The sequence below is a fragment of the Hyalella azteca genome, unplaced genomic scaffold (genome assembly GCF_000764305.2).
Source record: "Hyalella azteca isolate HAZT.00-mixed unplaced genomic scaffold, Hazt_2.0.2 contig7079, whole genome shotgun sequence".
NCBI lineage: Eukaryota > Metazoa > Arthropoda > Malacostraca > Amphipoda > Hyalellidae > Hyalella > Hyalella azteca.
Genome location: NW_025937212.1, coordinates 8,665 through 28,828, shown reverse-complemented (window position 1 = coordinate 28,828; position 20,164 = coordinate 8,665). Strand labels below are relative to the sequence as shown.

Below are 20,164 nucleotides of genomic sequence, written 5' to 3'. Positions count from 1 at the left end.
AGTACTATAAACGAATTTTAATTGAACATAATTATCTGTGGGGTAAAAAACCGAAAGAACGCCTATAAAATAGTTAGTCACGAGCAAATAAATTATAATATAAGTATTTGTTTTATGATTAATTTACACTGTGTACAATTATTTACAGGTGAGCGTGGACCGTGTTGAATCAGGACTCGATATCAAAGAAGTAGAAGCCGATATTTACGCACCTGCCATCAAGTTCAGCAACAACGGCATCCGATATTACCAGGACTATGCAGTTTCTGGAGCCAAGAACCGATATGTCGACAATTATGACCAAGATGGCAAAGCTGCTCTCAAATGGGCCAATTCTTATGCCAGAGCTCTGAACATTGCACGAACCAGAGGCTCGTCCTCTTCAAGCAAATCTTCCAACGTCTACCAGACCTCCGCCTCTCGAGGGGCGGCCGCAGCTGGAAGTGCAGCAGCCTCTAGACTTAGCGTATCTCAGACGTCGTCTTCTGCTCTTGCTTCGTCTGGCGCTGCCTCTCAATTGTCAGGCTCTTCAAGCTCCTCCTCTTCTTCTCAAGATTCCAGAAGATACAGTTCTGCATCTTCTAGTTCATCGTCTTCAGGTTCACGAGTGTCTGACTCTTCTTCCTCCTCTTCATCGGGATCAGGCGCGTCAGTCACATCGTCTTTAGGCTCCCAAACGACAAGCGCATCAGGTTCTGGGTCACGAGCATCGTCTGCATCAGGATCACAGTCAGCAGGCGGGTCTTACTCTGCCTCCCGAGTGTCCGGATCTTCAGTGTCGACGGGCACCTCAAGCAGCCAGTCATCTTCCGCACCAGTTGCCTCATCTTCCGATGGGTTCACAATTACGAGGAAAGTAACCGTATCCAATCCAGCTCGTCCATCGGGCACGATCAATCACTTTTCCCCCGCGCAGCACAACTACGAAGCATCGGGTGATGTTACCATTGTGAGAGGCAGTGGATCGGGCAGTAGGTCGTCTGGCTCTTACAGCCAGACCTCATCCTCTCAATCATCTTCTTCTTCATCATACGATGCAGAAAGAGCTGCTGCTGAAGCAGCTGCTGCTGCTGCTGCACGTGCTGCTGCCGCTCGCGCTGCTGCAGCCGCTGCAGCAAGAGCTGAAGCGGCTGCTCGTGCCGAAGCAGAAGCTCAGGCTTCTCGTTCTTATTCTTCAAGCTCTCAAAGTCGTCAGACCTTTGCATCAGCACAGTCTGCACCTCAGGTATCACAGGTTTCGTCAGGAAGTGGGTTTGAATTGACCCGCAAGGTATCGGTAAAGGCTCCAGTAGTTTCATCAGGAACTATTAGCCACTTTACACCTGCCCAGCACGTTTATGAAGCAACAGGTGAGGTGAAGATTTCACGCGGATCTCAAGGCAATCTTGGAGGCGGAAGCAGCTCATCTAGGAATACAGGCACTTCTGGCTACTCTCGTCAGTCTTCGAGCAGCTCTGGACCCCTTGAAGTTGTTGTTACCAAGTCTGAAGGGCCCGTGAGAACATCCGGTTCCACAACCACCTACAGTTCCTCTAGCAGCTCCACTACCGTGAACGGCCAAACTGTTCGCACTCAATCTCCTGTGGTAGTTGAACGGACCGGCTACTCATTCAATGCCCCACAAGTAACTTTCACAGAAGGACCAGACTCCGTGGAAGCCCCTAGCACTCTTTACTCAGCCGCTAACATTGGAAGAAGTTCACCAGCCGCTGGAAATAAGGCCCGAATTACTGACTTGCGACAAGTTAGTGTTAAATATCCAACCAGGGAGACTAATGTTATCCCATTTTTCGTACCCGCCGACCACAAATATGAAGCTACCAGCGTTGTGAAGATAGATCGTGAAGTTTAATTTAGAATGTGATAATTTTGAGTAGACAACCGAGAAGACTTATGATTAAGATATCAAAGAAAATAAATTATATAGATTCACTAGAAGATACCGTTAAATAGAAATAAGAATATTAATTTATTGTGTGTACCAGAGAATTAAATTTATGAACCTGTTAAGGCCTCCATTAGTCACAGCCAGCAGCACATAATGTATTTATTTATTTATTTCACACGCGAGGTGCTTCTTTTCCATAGCTTTATGCAAAATAGCATGGCCTTCTACCCCGTATACCGACCTAGTTGATGTGAAAATGAGTCCGTGTAGGGATGTCAAAAACGGCTTAATAACCAGCAAATAATTTAATTGCATCGACCGACCTTTGCAAACGAAAATAAACGACATAACATGACAGTGATTTCTTTAATTCTCCTAAGCATTGAAAAAATTACGCACAAATTTAGATGGACAGCAGTCTTCATTTCAAACTAATTTCTTGAAATGCTACAGCTACTTAGCTGTTCGTTTATCCTTGGTTTTGAGGAGAGGATAGCGCTGTATCTAGAGCATTCCCATCTATAATCGAAAGACACTATAAAGAATCTGAATGAAACGCAGTATTTTTCTCTCATTTATATTTGACAAGATAAATAAAATACTATGAAATTGACTTGTGAAAATCATCTTCTCAGACTCGAAATGTCATCAAATGTATCCAATGTATCCCCTGCCCATAATAAATGTTATCTAAGCCCTAGCAAATTATTTTTCGTTGAAAAGTTCGAAGTTCAACGAAATATTCTTGCAAAATAATTTTTATGATCAGTAAGTGGCTCTAGAGCGTCTTGCGTATAATATCTTGGAATCCATGATATTGAAGAACACTTGTATCTTGCCCAAACATCGTCTCGTAACTTAATTCATCGTAACCCAATCAATTGATTCGCTACACGTTTTGTAAGTGGGTTTTATCACAGCCTGATCGCAAATTTGGAAGTCTAGTTCAAGATATTTGCCACTGAAGCGTAAAGTGTTAATTAGATTTCCAATCTGAAATTGAGCGATAAAAGTGGCTACGAAAAACAGGAACAACAGCAAAAGAATAACGTATGGCAAATAAATTTTTTGACTGAGAGTGGCATCAGTTTAGATCGTTGCTACATTCGTTAGGCTCCAAAAATTTCAGTAATGTCTTTTCCTCAGCACCAAAGCAGACTCAAGATCAATGCTAGTAAAGAGAACTTGCATGGCACATCGTCATGGTCCCTTTAAACTTCAGTCTTTTGTGCAGAGGAGCCTCTTGCAAATCTTCCAGTTGAAGGGAAAGTTTTTCCGAAGGCTACACTTGCAGGGAAATTTGGTCTAAGGTTGCTGGAAAAAGAATGATCGCCTAGAAAAATAGATGGTCTGAAACCTGAATTGCTGACCGAAGAAGCAGCTGAAATGGATGCATCACCAAAGTGATTTCCACCGTGAGATGGGCTCAGAAACGGGTTAGGGTTGCCAGATGAGGCTAACCCAAAAGAATCTGGGCTCCCAATCAGCTGATCAAAGTTTTGATGGAAACCGAATCTAGTATCCTCGAAACCGGCTGGTCTCTCTACTGAAAGAATTCCTGGATTAGCTCTAAAAACAGAAAATCCATTTTGATTCGAAGCTCCAACGCTTGAAAATTGTTGAGCGTTTCCGTTAAACGCCGTTGTGTCAAATTCAGGCCTGTTCAGAACTTGAAACTGATTTCCGAAGAACGGAACTGCATGAGAAAACGAGTTAAAATTATTTCCAAATCCAAATCTTCCGCCAACTCCAGCAGAGAAATCAGATAGTTGCTGTGAACCTCCTGCATTTGAAGATGAGATAGTGTTTCCACCATCGAATGGAGACGGTTGAAGACCGAATACAGGTGCTTTTTGGAGCCCAGAATTTGGCTGAGACAAAAATTCAGCTAGAGTCGATGCATCCGATGACTTTTGCGAGGTGGATGCTTCAACAGGAGTACTGGATGCTTGTGATATTATGTTAACAGAACTCCCTGATGATAATGTTCCTGTGCCCTCAGAAACAGATTTAATGCTTTGAGCAGGGATTATTTGCACAGCTGAACCGTCCGACTCTTCATTAACCGTAGACGTTGCACTTATCGTACCAGAAATACTACTATCAAAAGATTGAATTGGACCAGCCGGTATATCTGCTGAAGATCCACCAATTCCTTTACCAATGCTACCTCCTATGGCTGGTAAAATAACGAATGGTTCAGCTGCCGGTGTGTCTTTCACTGGGAAGATAACAATTGGCTTCGAGGGGGGAGCGCCTCCAAGAAAAGTTGCTAGACTGGAGGAAACAGATTTTATCAAGGAGCTATTTTCAGACACTGATTTTTGTTCAGTGGTATCACTACCACTTATATCAGAGCTAGATCCTGAAGTAGTACTAGACGTGTCAGATCCAATCTTTTCACTTCCAGAAACAAAAGCTGTCGTACTTTTTGAATTCCCCGAAGATAGTTCCGTGCCTTTAGAGGTGGCAGCAGCAGAGATAGCTTCTGATAAAGTGGCAGCAGTGGAGCCGACATCAAGAGAGCTATCAGTTGATGCACTTGTGCTTACAGTTGATGTGGAACCATCCAACTGTATTGATGATTTGCCTATTTCTTCTGAAATGAAAGCAACAGGCTGCAAGGTTATGACGCCTGATGGTGCTACAGAGAACACATTGATGGAAGAAATGCCATTGGCTGCTGTTGATTTGGCAGAAGCAGGGCTAGATGATGAAGAACCCTTTTGAGCAGCGCTGGCTTTTAATACTGATGTGGAAGCACTATTTGCAGATTTGCTGGACCCGCTACTCTCAAGTTTTATAATTTTAGATTTTGTAGATGATGTAAAGCTTTTTCCAGAACTTTTTGGTTCTCCGGAGATGGATTTAATTTGCGAAGCAGTAGAGGGCACACGATCAAGACTAGTCAAAGAAGCAACATTACTAGCTAAGGAAGAGGCAAAGAAATGGGGCCCCGCTGACTCTGGTCCAGTAGTTGATGTTGTCTGAAAGATCGGTATCCTGAAGATTGAAGTATGAGGGAATGATGTGTCAGATGTTAGGGATTGGCCTCCAGTACTGGTGGCTACGGTTCTAGAACCAGTTGCTGCTACAGTGGCAGAGCTTGACGATGCTGTACCCGAGATAGTAGATTGAATTCCAGAGTTAGATGATGATGCCTTAGTTGTTTGGCTTGATGCAACAGAGCTAAGTCCTGCCTTTTCGTGACCAACTGCCAAAGTCGAACTAGAATGCGAAGCTTCAGTGGCAGCGCTGGAGGCACCGGAATCTGAGTTACTGATTTCCACATTAGAACTGCCTATAGCAATAGATGACCCTTGCTGCGAGGAGAGCGAACCTTCTAAACTTTGCTGCGATTGCTGAACAGATGCTTGATTGTTTCCGAAGACGACTGTGATAGGCGTGTTTGGATTTATCGCGTCTAAATTGTGCGTACTTGCTTGCGACTCTTTACCTGGACTCAAACTTTGACTCTTGCGGATTGCTTCGATCAGGCCTGAGCCTGACAGAGAATGAGAACCAAGAATAATGGTGACCGGGGACCCAGAATTATTATTGCTCTCTTTTGATTCGTCTTCGTTTTTATTTCTAGCTTGATTTTCTTCTGCCTTCTCAGATTTTTTAAGTTCAACTGAAAATTGTTCGCCATCGCTGGTTCTTTCGTCATTCTCACTGCTCAATTCTTTTTGCCTGATTTTGTCGATCACCGTAAAAGTTTCTTGTTTCTTACTTTTCGAAACGCCATCTTTTGCATGATCCGAGGTCAGTGAAATGTCACTGCTTGACTTTGTTATCAAGGAGCCACTGCTGCCACTCGAAGCAACAGTAACTTTACTCTCTTTGCTACCTGAAAAAACGTTTTTAGCTTGAACAGCGGATGCTAAGGCAGTCTCATCGGAAATTGATGAGCTAAAGCCAGTGGATGACGCAACTTTCTGAATTTGAGTTGCAGACGTAGTGCTTGTTTCCTCTTCTTCAGCTTCAGAAGTAGAAGCTTTTCCCTCTGCGGAAGTGAGTAATAATCCACTCGATGCCGACGATGAAATCGATTTGCTTCCAGCGTTGTTGACAACTGAAGTGCTACTACCACTGGAAAGCTTAGAAGCATCACTTGTCTTTTTCGAACTAAGATGTGTTGTTACAAGGGTCGGAATCGGGATAGTTGTTCCTGCACTTTTGGTGGTGGCTGAAGTCGCCCTGCCAGAGCTGCTGAGAGACACGGATTTGCTACCCCCAGTATAGCCTGGTGCTCGGTTTACCCCGCTACTGGTAACAGTGCCTGATGTCTGCTTCTCCCCTCCTGTTGTAGGGATTGTTTCCGCATTGTTTTCGCCCCGGTTTAGGTTATTTCCGTAGCGTCCTTTTATTTTGTAGTCGTGAGCACCAACAACGATGACGTCGGTAGGAATCTCCTGAGTTTGGATCTGCAATGAAAAAGATCTCGTAAATTACTTAGGCATTTATTTTTGAATAATTTAATTTTGAGTTTAATTTTCATGAAATATTTTAGAAAAATTTCATCCTTTCGATAAGAAGCCTGGATTAAATGTCATGCGCAAATCCCATTGTGTTTCTGCAACTATTTACTTAAGTGTACCTGGAAACCGGAGGTTCCATCATCGGTATACGTCACAGTCCTGATGACACCGTCCGCACCCAAGAAGCTGAAGGAACCTCTGAGCACCCCATCCTCGACCACCTCTACCCTGTTCTGGTAGTTGGTCGTCTCGTCATCCCTCACCTCGAAGGCGAAGTTGTATGGCATCAAGGGCTGTAAGGAAATGAAGGATCCTCAGATTGCTCTGATATTCTTGCTCAACTCTCCCATGGTATGAGAAACTTTTGCCAACTAGTTGCATTTAGACTTTATTACAGCTTTTGCTTAGTTAATTTTACGCATTGAGACTCACAAAAATAAAAAAATAAGGGTAACTAGATTCTTGATGTTCGGTGTTTAGTTCATCATTTCGAAGTTCAATATGTTTTTCCAGATCATGTTGACAACATATTCTAACAAATTTAATCCAATTCTTTTTGTTCGAGCCGCTGGAGTAACTACAATACCTCGATGAATAATTTATGATAGTGAAAGAGCAATTCAACTCACCGGCCACTGAGGTGGAGCAGCATATTTCCCCTCTTGCGTGTTGTGTCTCCTGGTTTTAACTGTTGGAGTATCTAATGCATAAAGCGAGTCATCAGCTGAAGATGAGAACGATTTAGACTGCACATTCTCTGGCTCCTTCGAATTATGCCGTTTTCCTTTTCTTGACCCTGATTCGATTGCAGCTGTTTTCCTGTCAGAACTAAATTCAAATTCTTCAATTTGTGGTTCAACTTTGGAGGTTCTGGATGAGAAAGAAGAAGGAGAAGCTGTAATTTCTGTAACTACTGTTCTCGTTTCAGAATGTTCATCGACGTGTGACTCAACTTTCGATGCCTGAGCGGTTTCATCGTTAATTCCCGGCAACTCTGCTTCTTCTTGATCCGTCATCTTTGCTTCTTTCTCAGATTTATTGGGTTCAGATTGTGCAGGTTTTGTCGTTCGTCTTGTAAGCACTGCTTCTTGATTGGCTTCTTCTTCACCTTCTGGTGTTTCGTCAGGTATGGTAGTCTGCTCGTTGAATTTTAATGAGTGCAAGCCATGCCTTTTACTTCTTTCTTCAGCCGTAAAATGATCAGAATTTTCTGTAGCTGGAGCTTTAACATCTACAATAGAGTTGGACTTCAGCGCGTTGACTAATGCAACCATCTGGCTGAGCACATTTTCATCGATAGCAAGTTGACCTTTGTCTGTAGTCTGAGTATCAAGTTCTAATGTACTAGCTGGAACCTCCGTTTTAGATATTGTCTCTGGGACTAATGTACTCGTTGGTGCCTCTGTGCTAGCGATCGTTTCAAGTACTAATGTGCTACCAATTGAAGCACCTACTTCGTCAGTCTTATCAGTGAACGCAGTGGATGAGTCTCCAACATTAAGAAAGATTGATGTACCAACTTCTGAATTTTCATTCGTAAATTCATCGTTCTCGAAGAAAGATTCCAGAGTTCTTTTAATCGAATCTGGAGTCTGAAGTTGCGGCTCATATCGCTGAATCGTCTCTGTGTTTGTTACATGTATTGGGTCAGAGGTTGAATTAATTTGATTTACTTCTTCGTCGATTTTGCTCGTCTGAAAAATGCTCGTTCCATTTACATGGGCAAGTGGCAAGTTTTTAATTTCATAATCAACAATATCGGTATTTTCGTCGTTGGTCGATGAGGCTGCTGGAGGCACCACGTTTGGTGTGTCAAGCTGGGGCGCGGTGACCAATTTGTTGACGTCGAAACGTTGAGGAGCGGCAACTGTGAGAGCCACCACAGCCAAGAGACATGTCACCTGCAACAGAAAATCAATGTTAATTTCCATTCGAGACGGCTAGATATGAACTGTTGATTACAGTAGTTGCAGACATGATTTAATAGTTCGACAATCCCTATATAGAACATGAGGAGTCTGAGTGGCATGCATTAAACACGTGTTTAAAAGTTCATTCTAATGTTAAATATTTAGTATAGAAGTATCGCGGAAAGATATTGTTTACGTGTTTCAACAATTACATTTTACGTTTAATGATCAGATTGTTAATAGACTTTAACTCGATTTAATAAAAAATTATAATTTTTCGTTCTTATATGTGAGTGATATCAAATTAAACGAATCATTTATAGTCAATGTTCGAATGATTTTCCGAATGAGGCTGTTGAGGAATTTTTCGTTTTCAAGTAATATTTTGAAAACCACTTTTTTATATAAGTGGCTCCTTGCATTTCTGTGCATCAATCATTCGGCTCTGGTGAAATGACCCGGATCGAAAATTTCAAGAATTATTCGCAGTTTATATCTTCAGAGAGAATTGTTTTCAAGTAACTGATGTCCGAAATGTGGATCAGAATTGCCATGCGGTGCTCGCGCAATCCCATTTGCTTTCCCGCCCCGACACGATTGACCTGACCGCGCCGCCGCTGCTTTGAATGTTGGCGCAACGGGGGTTGGGCGCACAACATTTCACTGCACTCACCAGGAAACGAAGAACAAACATGAGAAAAAATAGAATCGCCAACGATACTTGACTTGAACGTTTGAAAATTATCCAAAAAATGTGGTGTTATTTGTGTGTCGTGCAATATTTAGATCGAATTAGTTCGAATTTTAATATGAATAACGTTACTTTTACCGAAGTTGAAATTTCAGTAAAGGCATTTCATTTAATATCTATCGTGAGAAAAATAATTTTTATGAATTGTTCTACATTTGATATTGGATTTGCGCTGCCGGGGTCATATGTGCTTTAAATTCGTTCTCTTAGCCACTAAATATATATAAGTGGTCGAAATCAACGGTTCTGTTTGGTGCATGCGCCAGAGAATTTCTGTAAAAGTTCGACAGAACGAACTTTGACCAAACGAAAGTTTGACCAAACCTCCTGACACCTGGCAGGGCTCTCTTAAATGGACTTAGTCCTTACTGTTGCGTGAGCTAGTGCCGCACCAGCATTCACCACGCATGGGTATGTTGCGTCAATAAGTTTCGTGTATGAGTTGCTTCACCATACATTACACTTCACGATCAGGGGGCAGACAAGCGGGCGAGGCTTGTGAGTGCGGCAAAAAGAAGGGAATTGTTCTGACCAGATTACTATCGCTTTTGACTTTTTCATGTGAGCGAGTTATGAGCAATTTTGTATTATTGAACAATATTAATTCTCGTTTTTCTGATCTTTATCGCCTACAACTTTCTCCATGCGTGTGAGTTATCAAGGATTTTGTGATTTTTAACATTTATGCATATTATTCTCATCACATCACCATCGCCTTCAAATATCTACCATGGAAGAAAGTTATGACGGATTTTGATTATTGAAACAAGAAATACTTTTTTTTATGTTTTGTTATGTTCTAAATAGCCCCTCAAATTACAATTCGCAAAACCTGAGCGGAATATGTCATTGATATTAAATTTTTTCCATTACCGGTAGCTTTTCTTGAATATTTGCCGAAGAGTCGCGGGTTTAGACTAACGTTCGATTGGTATATTATCATTATTATTATGCATTATATATATGTTTAAATGAGGTTTGCATGGATCCTCGATGCTGTTTATGGTAGTTCGATCTTAAAATAAGTTTCGAAAATTCAAAATTATACATTTTTTTCTAATATACCTGGCAAAGTGACCCAAAAAAATTCGCTGGAGTGTCACTGCAAAGTAACGGTTTATTGTGAGCCGCAGTGAACATAAATATAAGTCTACTGTATAATCATAACCATCCTAACTAGATCATCGTCATCATAGACAAACATGAATGGTATTAGTGTTAGACGTGAGCATCCCACGCATTGGAAAAAATATGCCCTAATTATTTAAAACTGCGTGATAGAACTAATTTTTAATTTAGTGAGCATATTCAGGGTTAAACAGGCAAGGCTAAAAAATGAAGAATTTTCGTTATGTTAACGACCACGTGTCTGAGCGGGTGGAATGATGCTAAGAAATACATACTTCCTTAAAATTGCGGTTGATTTTTTAGGCAAAATCTACCCCTCACGTACGGTTGAGAAACAAATTTTGTTTCTAAGATTAACTAGGAGTTCACGCCTGTCATACAGTTTTACCAGGTGTCTCGGTAATCCTTAGATATCGCCTGATCCGGATCATGTGATCGCTACAAGCCCTGTTCTTTTTTGCCTAAATTTTTGCAACCCGAACTTCGAATATAAATTTAACCTTAGGCTTAGTTGTCATTTTTTGGTGTCACGTATCCAATTTAGCCTGAAACATGAATCCAAGCTCAAAAGTTGCACCCACAAGCAGTACGCACATGCCATTGATAGAGACAGCCTTCTTATAATTATATTAATTATACTTACTTCAATATAAAAAAGCATTGCAAATTTTAACTGGGGACGATAGCTGTCGTCAAGCACACAGCGATGCGAAAAATGTTAGCCAGAGCCTGATTGAACGATTGCAATATGAAAGGCTAATGCTAGAAATTTGTTCTTGCTTCCTCGTTGCCAAAGAGACGCGGAATTAAAAAGGCTAATTAAAAGATTAACTCCTTTCAATATCACATTGCAATGTGAAATTTTCTCCTTTCAATTTTACATTGCAAGAAAATTACGCAATCATATGAATTTATTGATGAACATAGGCTAAAGATATTTATAAAATATACTCGAGGTGAAATATTTCTGTATTACCGAGTTTTGATGCACCATGCATAACAGCTCAATAGGTAAGCTTAAAACGTTAATAGCGTTTGAAAGATACTTGGTATTTCCTACGTCCCAATAATGATTATACCATAGAACGAGTTGATACATGACCAAGCACCATCAAATGATACTTTAAAATTGGGGCAGCCCCGCGTTCATTGGGTACTAAAAACCCAAGACAACTCTTTAATTTGGGGAATTGAATTCAAAAACTCCTCGAAAGGTAGCAAGTCAAATTTCAACATGGAAATTGTAATGGGAAGCAAACGCAGCAAGAAAAATGTTATTTTTAAATTTTGGTGCTCCGATATTTGTGCGTTGATTAACTCGGTGTTGCTCGGGAAAGATAAATCCTGAGATGTGAGAATAAAGTTATCCCGAATTACAAATTTTAATCAAGAGTTACGTAAAGATAGTACTAAGATAGTACCTAAGGTAGTACCATATTTACTATTGAAATTTCAATCACTCCCGGTCTGGTCTGCATTTTCTAAAGAAGTAACAATTTTTCAGGATATCTAAATTAACAAAAATTGAATAAAAATGTTTTTGTTTTTTCTTAACCAAATAAGGACTCATGATTACGCCATTAAAATAAAACTTACATACACGATACACGATAATATATAGTAATAAGTTTCTTTGTATTGTATACTCACAGCGCTAAGCTTAAAAAAATCGACCGCACACGAAATGTTGTTTACTATAAAATAATCAATATGCACGTGTGAAACTGTCTCATTGCAGGGTTGGAAACGAATGCCTCAAATGCCTGCATTAGGCTTTGATAACTTCTACGTGGCCACTTCTCTACTTCCATTTGTTGCATCCTAATGTTCCTTTATTTCATCAAAAATAAATTGAAAAAAGTAATAAAAAGGATACAGAAAACAAATTGTAACGATTCAGCGAGATTTAGTTTGAAAAAAAAAAAACAATAGGTTATTGAAAGTTGACTCAACATTGAGATGTTTTATAGGAAAAAGGCTTACTTTCACCTTGATAATGTGACTGTAAAAACCCATACTGAGCTACTAGTTAGAAAAATAATTTAAGCAAATTAACTTCATGAACTACTAAATTTCTTGAAATTCAAATATTTTCTCCTATAAGTGCAGCTATAAAAGGAATTTCTAACGTTCTGTAGGATTCAAATGAATTGACAACTCTTCGAATTTTGAATTCCTCTAGCAATAAATAATATTATTGCTGTTCCCGATCATATTCTGACTTTTGAATGAAATTAACCTGACGCACTTACGAACATAAGCACTGATGAATAAATAGCGCCAAAATATCGCTTTCATTTTGAAACCTGCAGATGAAGAAATCACAGACAACTATAGAAAAAGTTCGGTTGACCAGCACAACGCTAGAATTATGACCTGGGCAGAGGGCTAAAGGGGAGGTTTTACTTTTAGTTTTCTTAATTCCGAACTTAATGCGACCGACGGCAAAATTATCGAGGAAGTGGTTCCTATGGCAGCTGTTCACCGATAACGCCGGCCGAAGCATTAGTGAAAAAAAACTGGGTCCTTGGCATTCATTTTTTACGCTCCCGCCAGAAGCCAATCCCGATGTAGCGGGCCATCATTTGGCCTCGCTTTGAGTTGTAAGCCGGCTCATTTCTCCGAGCAAAACTGAGAGATAAAAAGGGTTAAAATATTTATTTGAAAGTACCTGGTGACTAATCAGTATAGCAGAGCTCCTACAAAAAGAATTTTCATTAATAGGGTGTTAAAACTGAAAAAATGCACCATTCCTGTAAACTAAGAGATAGAAAGGGATAAAATATTTATTTGAAAGTACCTGGTGACTGATCAGTAGCAGAGCTTCTACAAAAAGAATTTTCATTAATCGGGGATTAAAACTAAAAAATTCACCCTTTCTGTAAATTGTAAACTGCTAGCACGTTTCGGCCTCTGTATAATCCCAGCAGATTCATTTGGTCCAGGGAGCGCTGGAAAGATTGACTTTACCATGATTTTTATCCTGCTTCGATTATTAAAATAGTATAATAAATTTAGGTTGTTTTCATAGGTTCTGTATGCACATTTCTAATAAAAATACACATTAAGAAATATATTGATGAGAAATGACTAGTTCATCCGTGACGCAAAAAATCATTTTATTAGAAAACACAATCCATAGGTAGCTCTAATGCACATTGCACCTTAGTTAATGAAAAATAAGACGTAATGTCTATTTATTTCCTTTTTCATGTCCCATCAAAGCCCCACGTCAAGACGGACAAGCAGACCGCATCAATTGCCAAGGATAATAAAAGGGAGCTTGTCACCCCATGTGATGCTGACAGTCACTAGAGCAAGCGGAAGCTATATACGAGTATAGTTGCCGCATAACTAATGTCACGAAGGGTAACTAAGGTAGCGCGTCAGAGGGGTTGCCTCTGAACTGGCGACTGTCGAGCAGCGCATATCACTATTTTGCTTGCCTTTCGATGAATACAATGCATAATCCAAGCCGCAACACAAGTGGGAGTTGATCTTGCCTCTTCTTTGATTAGTCCAGCGTACATTAATAATCCCACAAGGAGTCACTGCGCGGGCTGACAGCCGTCAGATCGTGGTGACAGTCGTCAGCTCGTGCTGACAGTTGTCAGCTCGTGCTGACAGTCGTCAGCTCGCACTGCCAGTCGTCAGCTCGCACTGCCAGTCGTCAGCTCGTGCTGACAGTCGTCAGCTCGTGCTGACAGTCGTCAGCTCGTCCTGACAGTCGTCAGCTCGTGCTGACAGTTGTCAGCTAGTGCTGACAGTCGTCAGCTCGTGCTGACAGTCGTCCGCTCGCACTGCCAGTCGTCAGCTCGCACTGCCAGTCGTCAGCTCGTGCTGACAGTCGTCAGCTCGTGCTGACAGTCGTCTGCTCGTGCTGACAGTCGTCAGTTCGTGCTGACAGTCGTCAGCTCGTGCTGACAGTCGTCAGCTCATGCAGGAGATCAGGAACACAAAAAAGCCGAAAGTAACGGCCGTATAATCACTTCTTTTGTTGAGAGCCACGCGATAATCAGATCACTTTTACCGCTCTGCTGGGCAAAACAAAGGTTAAAGTTGACCTCAGACGCCCTTTAATATTCTAAGCTAATTCTCTCATAAAACATATAATTTTTTTCGTGTAGAGAAAGTAAGTGATTAACGTTTAGTTCAGTGAAGTTACGAGCCTGCATATGAAGTAATTAATTTATGGATTGCAGTTGCATTACTTTCGAATAAGCCAAATTTTTTTACTATCCATAAATTAACCGACGTCGCTCTTCTTCAGAATGAAATAAGTAAATGTTCATATGAAGTGCAGCTTACATAACTAAAAACATTTTCTTTATTAAAAGAGCTTTACAAAGGCTGAAGCTAGCCTTACAAAAATTTGTTAGCATAGTTTCGAAGTTTTTAATGTTGTTTAACTAATGATTTATGAGTTTAATTAGATGCAATATTTCACTTGGCGCCTGACGCTGAAATAGACTGATTTGAGGTTGTTTCAGCAAAATTAACTGTTGATAAACGCTTCGTTGTTTCAATGTAATTGACACGAAAGGATGGCTACTGACATCCTTGACATGTTGGAAGTATCGGATCGTACTGCGCGCTGGGGTCTTCCAAGTCTTTGGAGTCTTAAAGTCTTTGTGCTGGAGTCTTAAAGTCTTTGTGGAGTCTTAAAGTCTTTGTGTTGCAGACGACATTGACGACGTCTTTGTTATATACGAGCCTTCTTGAGGTCATGCCGGTTTTTATCCTCCAGCCAATTACATTTTCTAGTTATTACTTTAACCGGATAAATTATTTACCAGTTACATTGCGGAAATATAAACGTAAAGATTAAAGGTAAATACTACATTTCTAAACTTTTGTGGAAAGTATGATTTAGAAAGCTAGTAAAAAATTTATATGAGTGTGGGAAAATTTAATAGTTACTGTAAATCAGAATTTGCAGCTCATGCAAAGCAAGATTCAGGCATATACGTGAATATGATTAAAATATTTCCTGCAGAATTAAAATCCTGCAAAATTAAAATATGACCTGTGGACATTGTGATCTAATGACAGCAAATCAGCCGATAGTCTGCTCAACCACGAACCATCGTACGTGCTCCCAAAACGTAAATAAGGGGAATTCAACCGTTGCACTTCCTTGACGTAAAGAAGGTTGTAACTTTTGCACTTCCTTAACGTAAAGAAGATTGTAACTTTTGCACTTCCTAAACGTAGAAACGGTTATAAACATTATTTCTCCTTGATGTAAGAAAAGCTATAACCACTACACCTCCACAAGATAAAGAAAGGTAAGACCAGCGCGCCTTCTGAGACTAAAGACGATTCCTATCACCATACCTAAATAGTAAATAAGGTTAGGGCTTTCTTTTGTAACTCACTCAAACCTTTTGTGACAACTTGTCAGCCCCCCCAAAAAATAAATTACATTAAAACAATATGCTCTCACTAGTTGTCCTTAATCCAAGAATAGTTCAACTGATGCAGAAAAATATGAACCTGGTATATTTTGCGCATAATCGTTCGAAACCTGCAAATGTAGCGTCAGAGAATGTCAAAAGTTGACTTATTATATGAAGAGTTTATGATCGTATCAAGTATTTAAATATATAATATAATGCAATATAATACAGTTACCCCAAATTTCGGGATGGTATAAATGCAGTAATGGCGCAGCACCATGACTCCGTTGCACCTGGCAGTGGAGCCTCAATAGAGCCTCAATAAAGTGCCCTCATTTCCAAATTGGCCTATGAGATTAATTTGTTTTAGGTCAAAGGCACGAACTTGTGATGGCACGTAAGTCGAAAAACAGACGCTTAGTTTCTCCTTTTTAGCGACTTTGCCGCGGGTTCTCAGATAACCTTGAACATGACAACAGCTCGGCATTCATCTGACAGTTGACCCTGAAAACGGAGCCTGCGTGTGAGAGCGAGAAGACCACAAGAAAAATTTTTTGATGAAACCATTTGCTGATTTCAAGAAAATTAGGAACGTTATTAATTTCCGGTATGAATTGAAACAATGATTTTAAACCACTTCTTCTGAGTAGTTCGTTTCTCTGCCATTTATCGTTGCATTTAATCGGGCATTTTAGGTTTTGTTGTCTTTGCAGTAAGCACAATTAATTGACTGACTTAATCTAAAAATTGGCTTAGAGAAGTAATATGTATTAGTTATATGCTAATAGGTCCGATCGAGTAATGGCTGATGGCTTTTTTCCGATGACTGTTATTTCCTGTTGTTCTGTGAACGTTGGGTTAAATGCTAGGACATAACGTCAACACGAACTTCATTTGAACTCCAGTCAACATGAACTCCATTTGAACTCCAGAAGAATATTTGCAGAGAATTTTATTTTTGAAAGCTCCAAGATGTATATTTTACCAAAGGGCTAATCATCTTTCATGCCAAACTGGGTGAGAACATTTGAGTTCATGTTGAGTAACCGCTCCTCGTTGCATGGTGAGCTTTCAAATTAACTTTCGTTTAGCATTCAGAAATGCACTTCTTTTTTATTATCAAGCACGTAGCCATTGAAGATTTAATGAACGCAAGTATAATAACTGATTGATTTGACCGTTTTTTAGTGAAATTATACGTCATATTTCGCAAAAAAACACAAAATAATGAACAAGAAAAAACGCGTTGGCTAACTGCATGAAACTCAAATTAATTTCTTTGAATTTGCTTAGTAAATGAATTTTAAAATTAGGACTCGTCGTCGCGACAGAAATGCACAACAGCCCATAACGTATCTGACGTATATTTTTCGATTGTGTTAAATTAAACATTTATACACATATTTTATATTATTAACACCATTCAAAATTATTCACACCAGGTAGAACCCATCAACGACTCAATAGAACGTATTACCGATCCAAAAGAACACATCAGCTATCCTGTAAAACTCAAAATAATTCAATAGAACCCATCAACGATCCAATAAAACTCATAAGCGATGCATTATCGCGGCACACTGCCGAGGCACGAGAGCTGATGATGTGAGCGTCGGTGATGAGCATGGTTTTTTTGAGCGCTTTGAGCAGACGGAGCCCACGCCCCGGCAACTGACATTTGAGGCTTTAAAATATAACGGGCGAAAAAATGGGCTGTGAATTGACCCTGTTCCCGATACGACAAGCTCTCACTGCGATCCTGCCTGTTTTGGTGAAGTAAGTGGTGAATCAGGTAGAGTGCAGGTTGTTCGACTGTAGAGACGACGCATGTTATGGTGACTCAGGTAGAGTGCAGGTTGTTCGACTGTAGAGACGAAGCATGTTATGGTGACTAGGTAGAGTGTATGGTGTTCGACTGTAGAGACGACGCATGTTATGGTGACTAGGTAGAGTGCAGGTTGTTCGACTGTAGAGACGACGCATGTTATGGTGACTAGGTAGAGTGCAGGTTGTTCGACTGTAGAGACGACGCATGTTATGGTGACTCAGGTAGAGTGCAGGTTGTTCGAATGTAGGGACGATGCATGTTATGGTGACTCAGGTAGAGTGCAGGTTGTTCGACTGTAGAGACGACGCATGTTATGGTGACTCAGGTAGAGTGCAGGTTGTTCGACTGTAGAGACGATGCATGTTATGGTGACTCGGGTAGAGTGCAGGTTGTTCGACTGTAGAGACGATGCATGTTATGGTGACTCAGGTAGAGTGCAGGTTGTTCGACTGTAGAGACGACGCATGTTATGGTGACTCAGGTAGAGTGCAGGTTGTTCGACTGTAGAGACGACGCATGTTATGGTGACTCAGGTAAAGTGCAGGTTGTTCGACTGTAGAGACGATGCATGATATGGTGACTCTGGTAGAATGATTGTTGTTCATGATTAACTAACTGTAAATACGAGGGTGGATTTATTGCCAAGTCTCAAACATGAGGAATGCTTGGAATGTGCCCGAAAGTTGATTCATTGCGAATAGTGAGTATAGCCATGATCATAGCCCTTTTTAGCGAATTTTCTCATTTATGGAAAAAAGGCACCAATGTGCTCTCCATGTCCGCCCGTCCGTCTGTCCGTCTGTCTGTCTGTCTGTCTGTCTGTCCGTGACTCCACGTTTTCGTAGACGAGAAAATGCGCTCTCTGTCACTCACTGCAGTGAGTACAAAGTTATATATTTTGTTTACGGGACCGAGTAAATTGGTGCATTAGAGATGTATTCGTGGTTTCTTAAATATAAAATTAAAACTAAAACCGATCAACAAACCTGAACAAATCCTAAATGGCTGTTATTTGTTTTTAACTTTTCAATCTCACAAAGATTGCTCTTTATGCTCAGTTCAACAAATTTTTCAAACAAGGATCATTAACGGAAATAATACCATAAAACTAAGTGTTTAGATCGAAATTAAAAACATTCTTCAACTTAGAATGATGTATTCTTAATCCTCCTTGACTTGTGAATGCGACGAACTTAAAAGTTATAAATTAGCCCGGTAAGTTCAAGAAATGAGAGCGTCCATTCAAAATCATTTGATGATACGCTGTGATAAGATTCCCCTAAAGATAATGATGAAAATAACTCCCTTTGACCCTCCGTAGAAGAGCGGTAATTGCCGCACTTAAATTTGTTTTTATTTTCTATCAACATATCAACAAAAATAATTTCCGTATTTCTTATCAGTATGCTGATTATGAATGTTTCAAGTGGTAACAAATTCCTACACTTTGTTATTTGATCTCCTGGAATATTTCCTTAGATGTCTTGCTAATTTAGGAAACACTTCTCTGGGTAAGAGATTCGATGTAGAAACACACGCGTTCATTTTTAAGGTTCTTGTTTGTTTTTTCTTTGTATCAGATTTCCCATCACCACTAATAAGGAAGATGCTCCAGCAACCTCTATAAATGGAATATTTCAATGGCAATTTTATGCACGCCTGAATATCTGCACTACTGCAAAATTCATTTGATCTAAGATTAATTCGGACTCGGCAGCTCCAGCTTAGTGCTATGATTCAGAATGTGGGTGCTATGGATACACAAATGTTTGTTTACATAATTACAAGCATTAATCCATTGAAATAGATTCATCGCTAACAATGGCTAACTCGACACCATGCGGATTCTAGATGAAATAATGGATGTAAAGTGACACCCGCGATGCCACAATGTTTCCGGAAAACTAGGTTCGCCGGGTGGGTGATGCAACACTGTTGTTTTTACAGTCTGTCTCGAGTCTGCTTCCTTTCTCCACCAAGATATTGAGAGAAAAAATTAGATAGGCACATAAGGAGCCCACGGTTGGTGTGCGGATTTTACTGTGTGGCTGTCGGGAGTGTGGTCACGTGAAATATATTTATTTATCTCAGTAATCCTATAGTAACTCATACGCGTATTTCGAAATTTCGAACAATTTCATTAAAGAGTGGCAATCCCGACACTCTAACAAGAATAGAAATCTTCCAGTGAAATTACTTATCTCAATACCTCAAATAAATGAGGAGTTTAATTTCCCATAATAAAAATTACACCAATTAATTCATGACCTTATTGCCCGCAATGCATTGCCATTAGCAACCGGTGCGGTTACCGAAAACTTCAAGACGCCAAACGAGTAAATAAATAGGCTGAATTTGTTAATAATAAATAATTAATTCTCATGTGCCAGAGTTGACATATTCTTAAAAAATTTGATGTCATGCAGATCTCGTTAAAATATATGGTAAGCATGTCACGCCGCCATACCTGCGTAAACATGTCACGTTGCCATACCTGCGTAAACTTGTCACGCTGCCATACCTGCGTAAACATGTCACGCCGCCATGCCTGCGTAATCGTAAACATGTCACGCTGCCATACCTGCGTAAACATGTCACGCCACCATACCTGCGTAAACATGTCACGCCACCATACCTGCGTATACATGTCACGCCGCCATACCTGCGTAAACATGTCACGCCGCCATACCTGCGTAAACATGTCACGCTGCCATACCTGCGTAAACATGTCGGGGCGCTGATGTCCGTGTTGTCACCGCTGCACCACTAGCACACAATT

The 20,164-nt window shown here is 40.3% G+C and overlaps 2 protein-coding genes across 2 annotated transcripts in view; one reads left to right on the top strand and one right to left on the bottom strand.

Annotated features, from left to right (window-relative positions):
- LOC108668327 (serine-rich adhesin for platelets) overlaps positions 1–2,245 on the top strand; it is an 18,541-nt gene extending 16,296 nt beyond the window's left edge. The window contains exon 4 of the mRNA XM_018155517.2: positions 149–2,245. Coding sequence (XP_018011006.1) covers positions 149–1,852 — 1,704 coding nt within the window. The 3' untranslated portion in view covers positions 1,853–2,245. The remainder of the gene's footprint in view (positions 1–148) is intronic.
- Positions 2,179–20,164, bottom strand: LOC108668326 (platelet binding protein GspB). Its single transcript, XM_018155516.2, has 4 exons — positions 20,102–20,164; positions 6,999–8,270; positions 6,489–6,662; positions 2,179–6,315 (listed from the first exon to the last, which is right to left on the bottom strand). The coding sequence occupies exons 1-4, from the start codon at positions 20,111–20,113 to the stop codon at positions 3,100–3,102; spliced, it is 4,674 nt and encodes a 1,557-aa protein (XP_018011005.1). The 5' UTR covers positions 20,114–20,164; the 3' UTR covers positions 2,179–3,099.

Bases quoted from the DNA above. Each gene is read 5' to 3' on its own strand.
- LOC108668326 (XM_018155516.2), bottom strand. The intron at 6,663-6,998 runs GTGAGTTGAATT...ATTTCCTTACAG, and splicing joins CTGCTCCACCTCAGTGGCCG to CCCTTGATGCCATACAACTT. The intron at 6,316-6,488 runs GTACACTTAAGT...TTTTCATTGCAG, and splicing joins ATGGAACCTCCGGTTTCCAG to ATCCAAACTCAGGAGATTCC.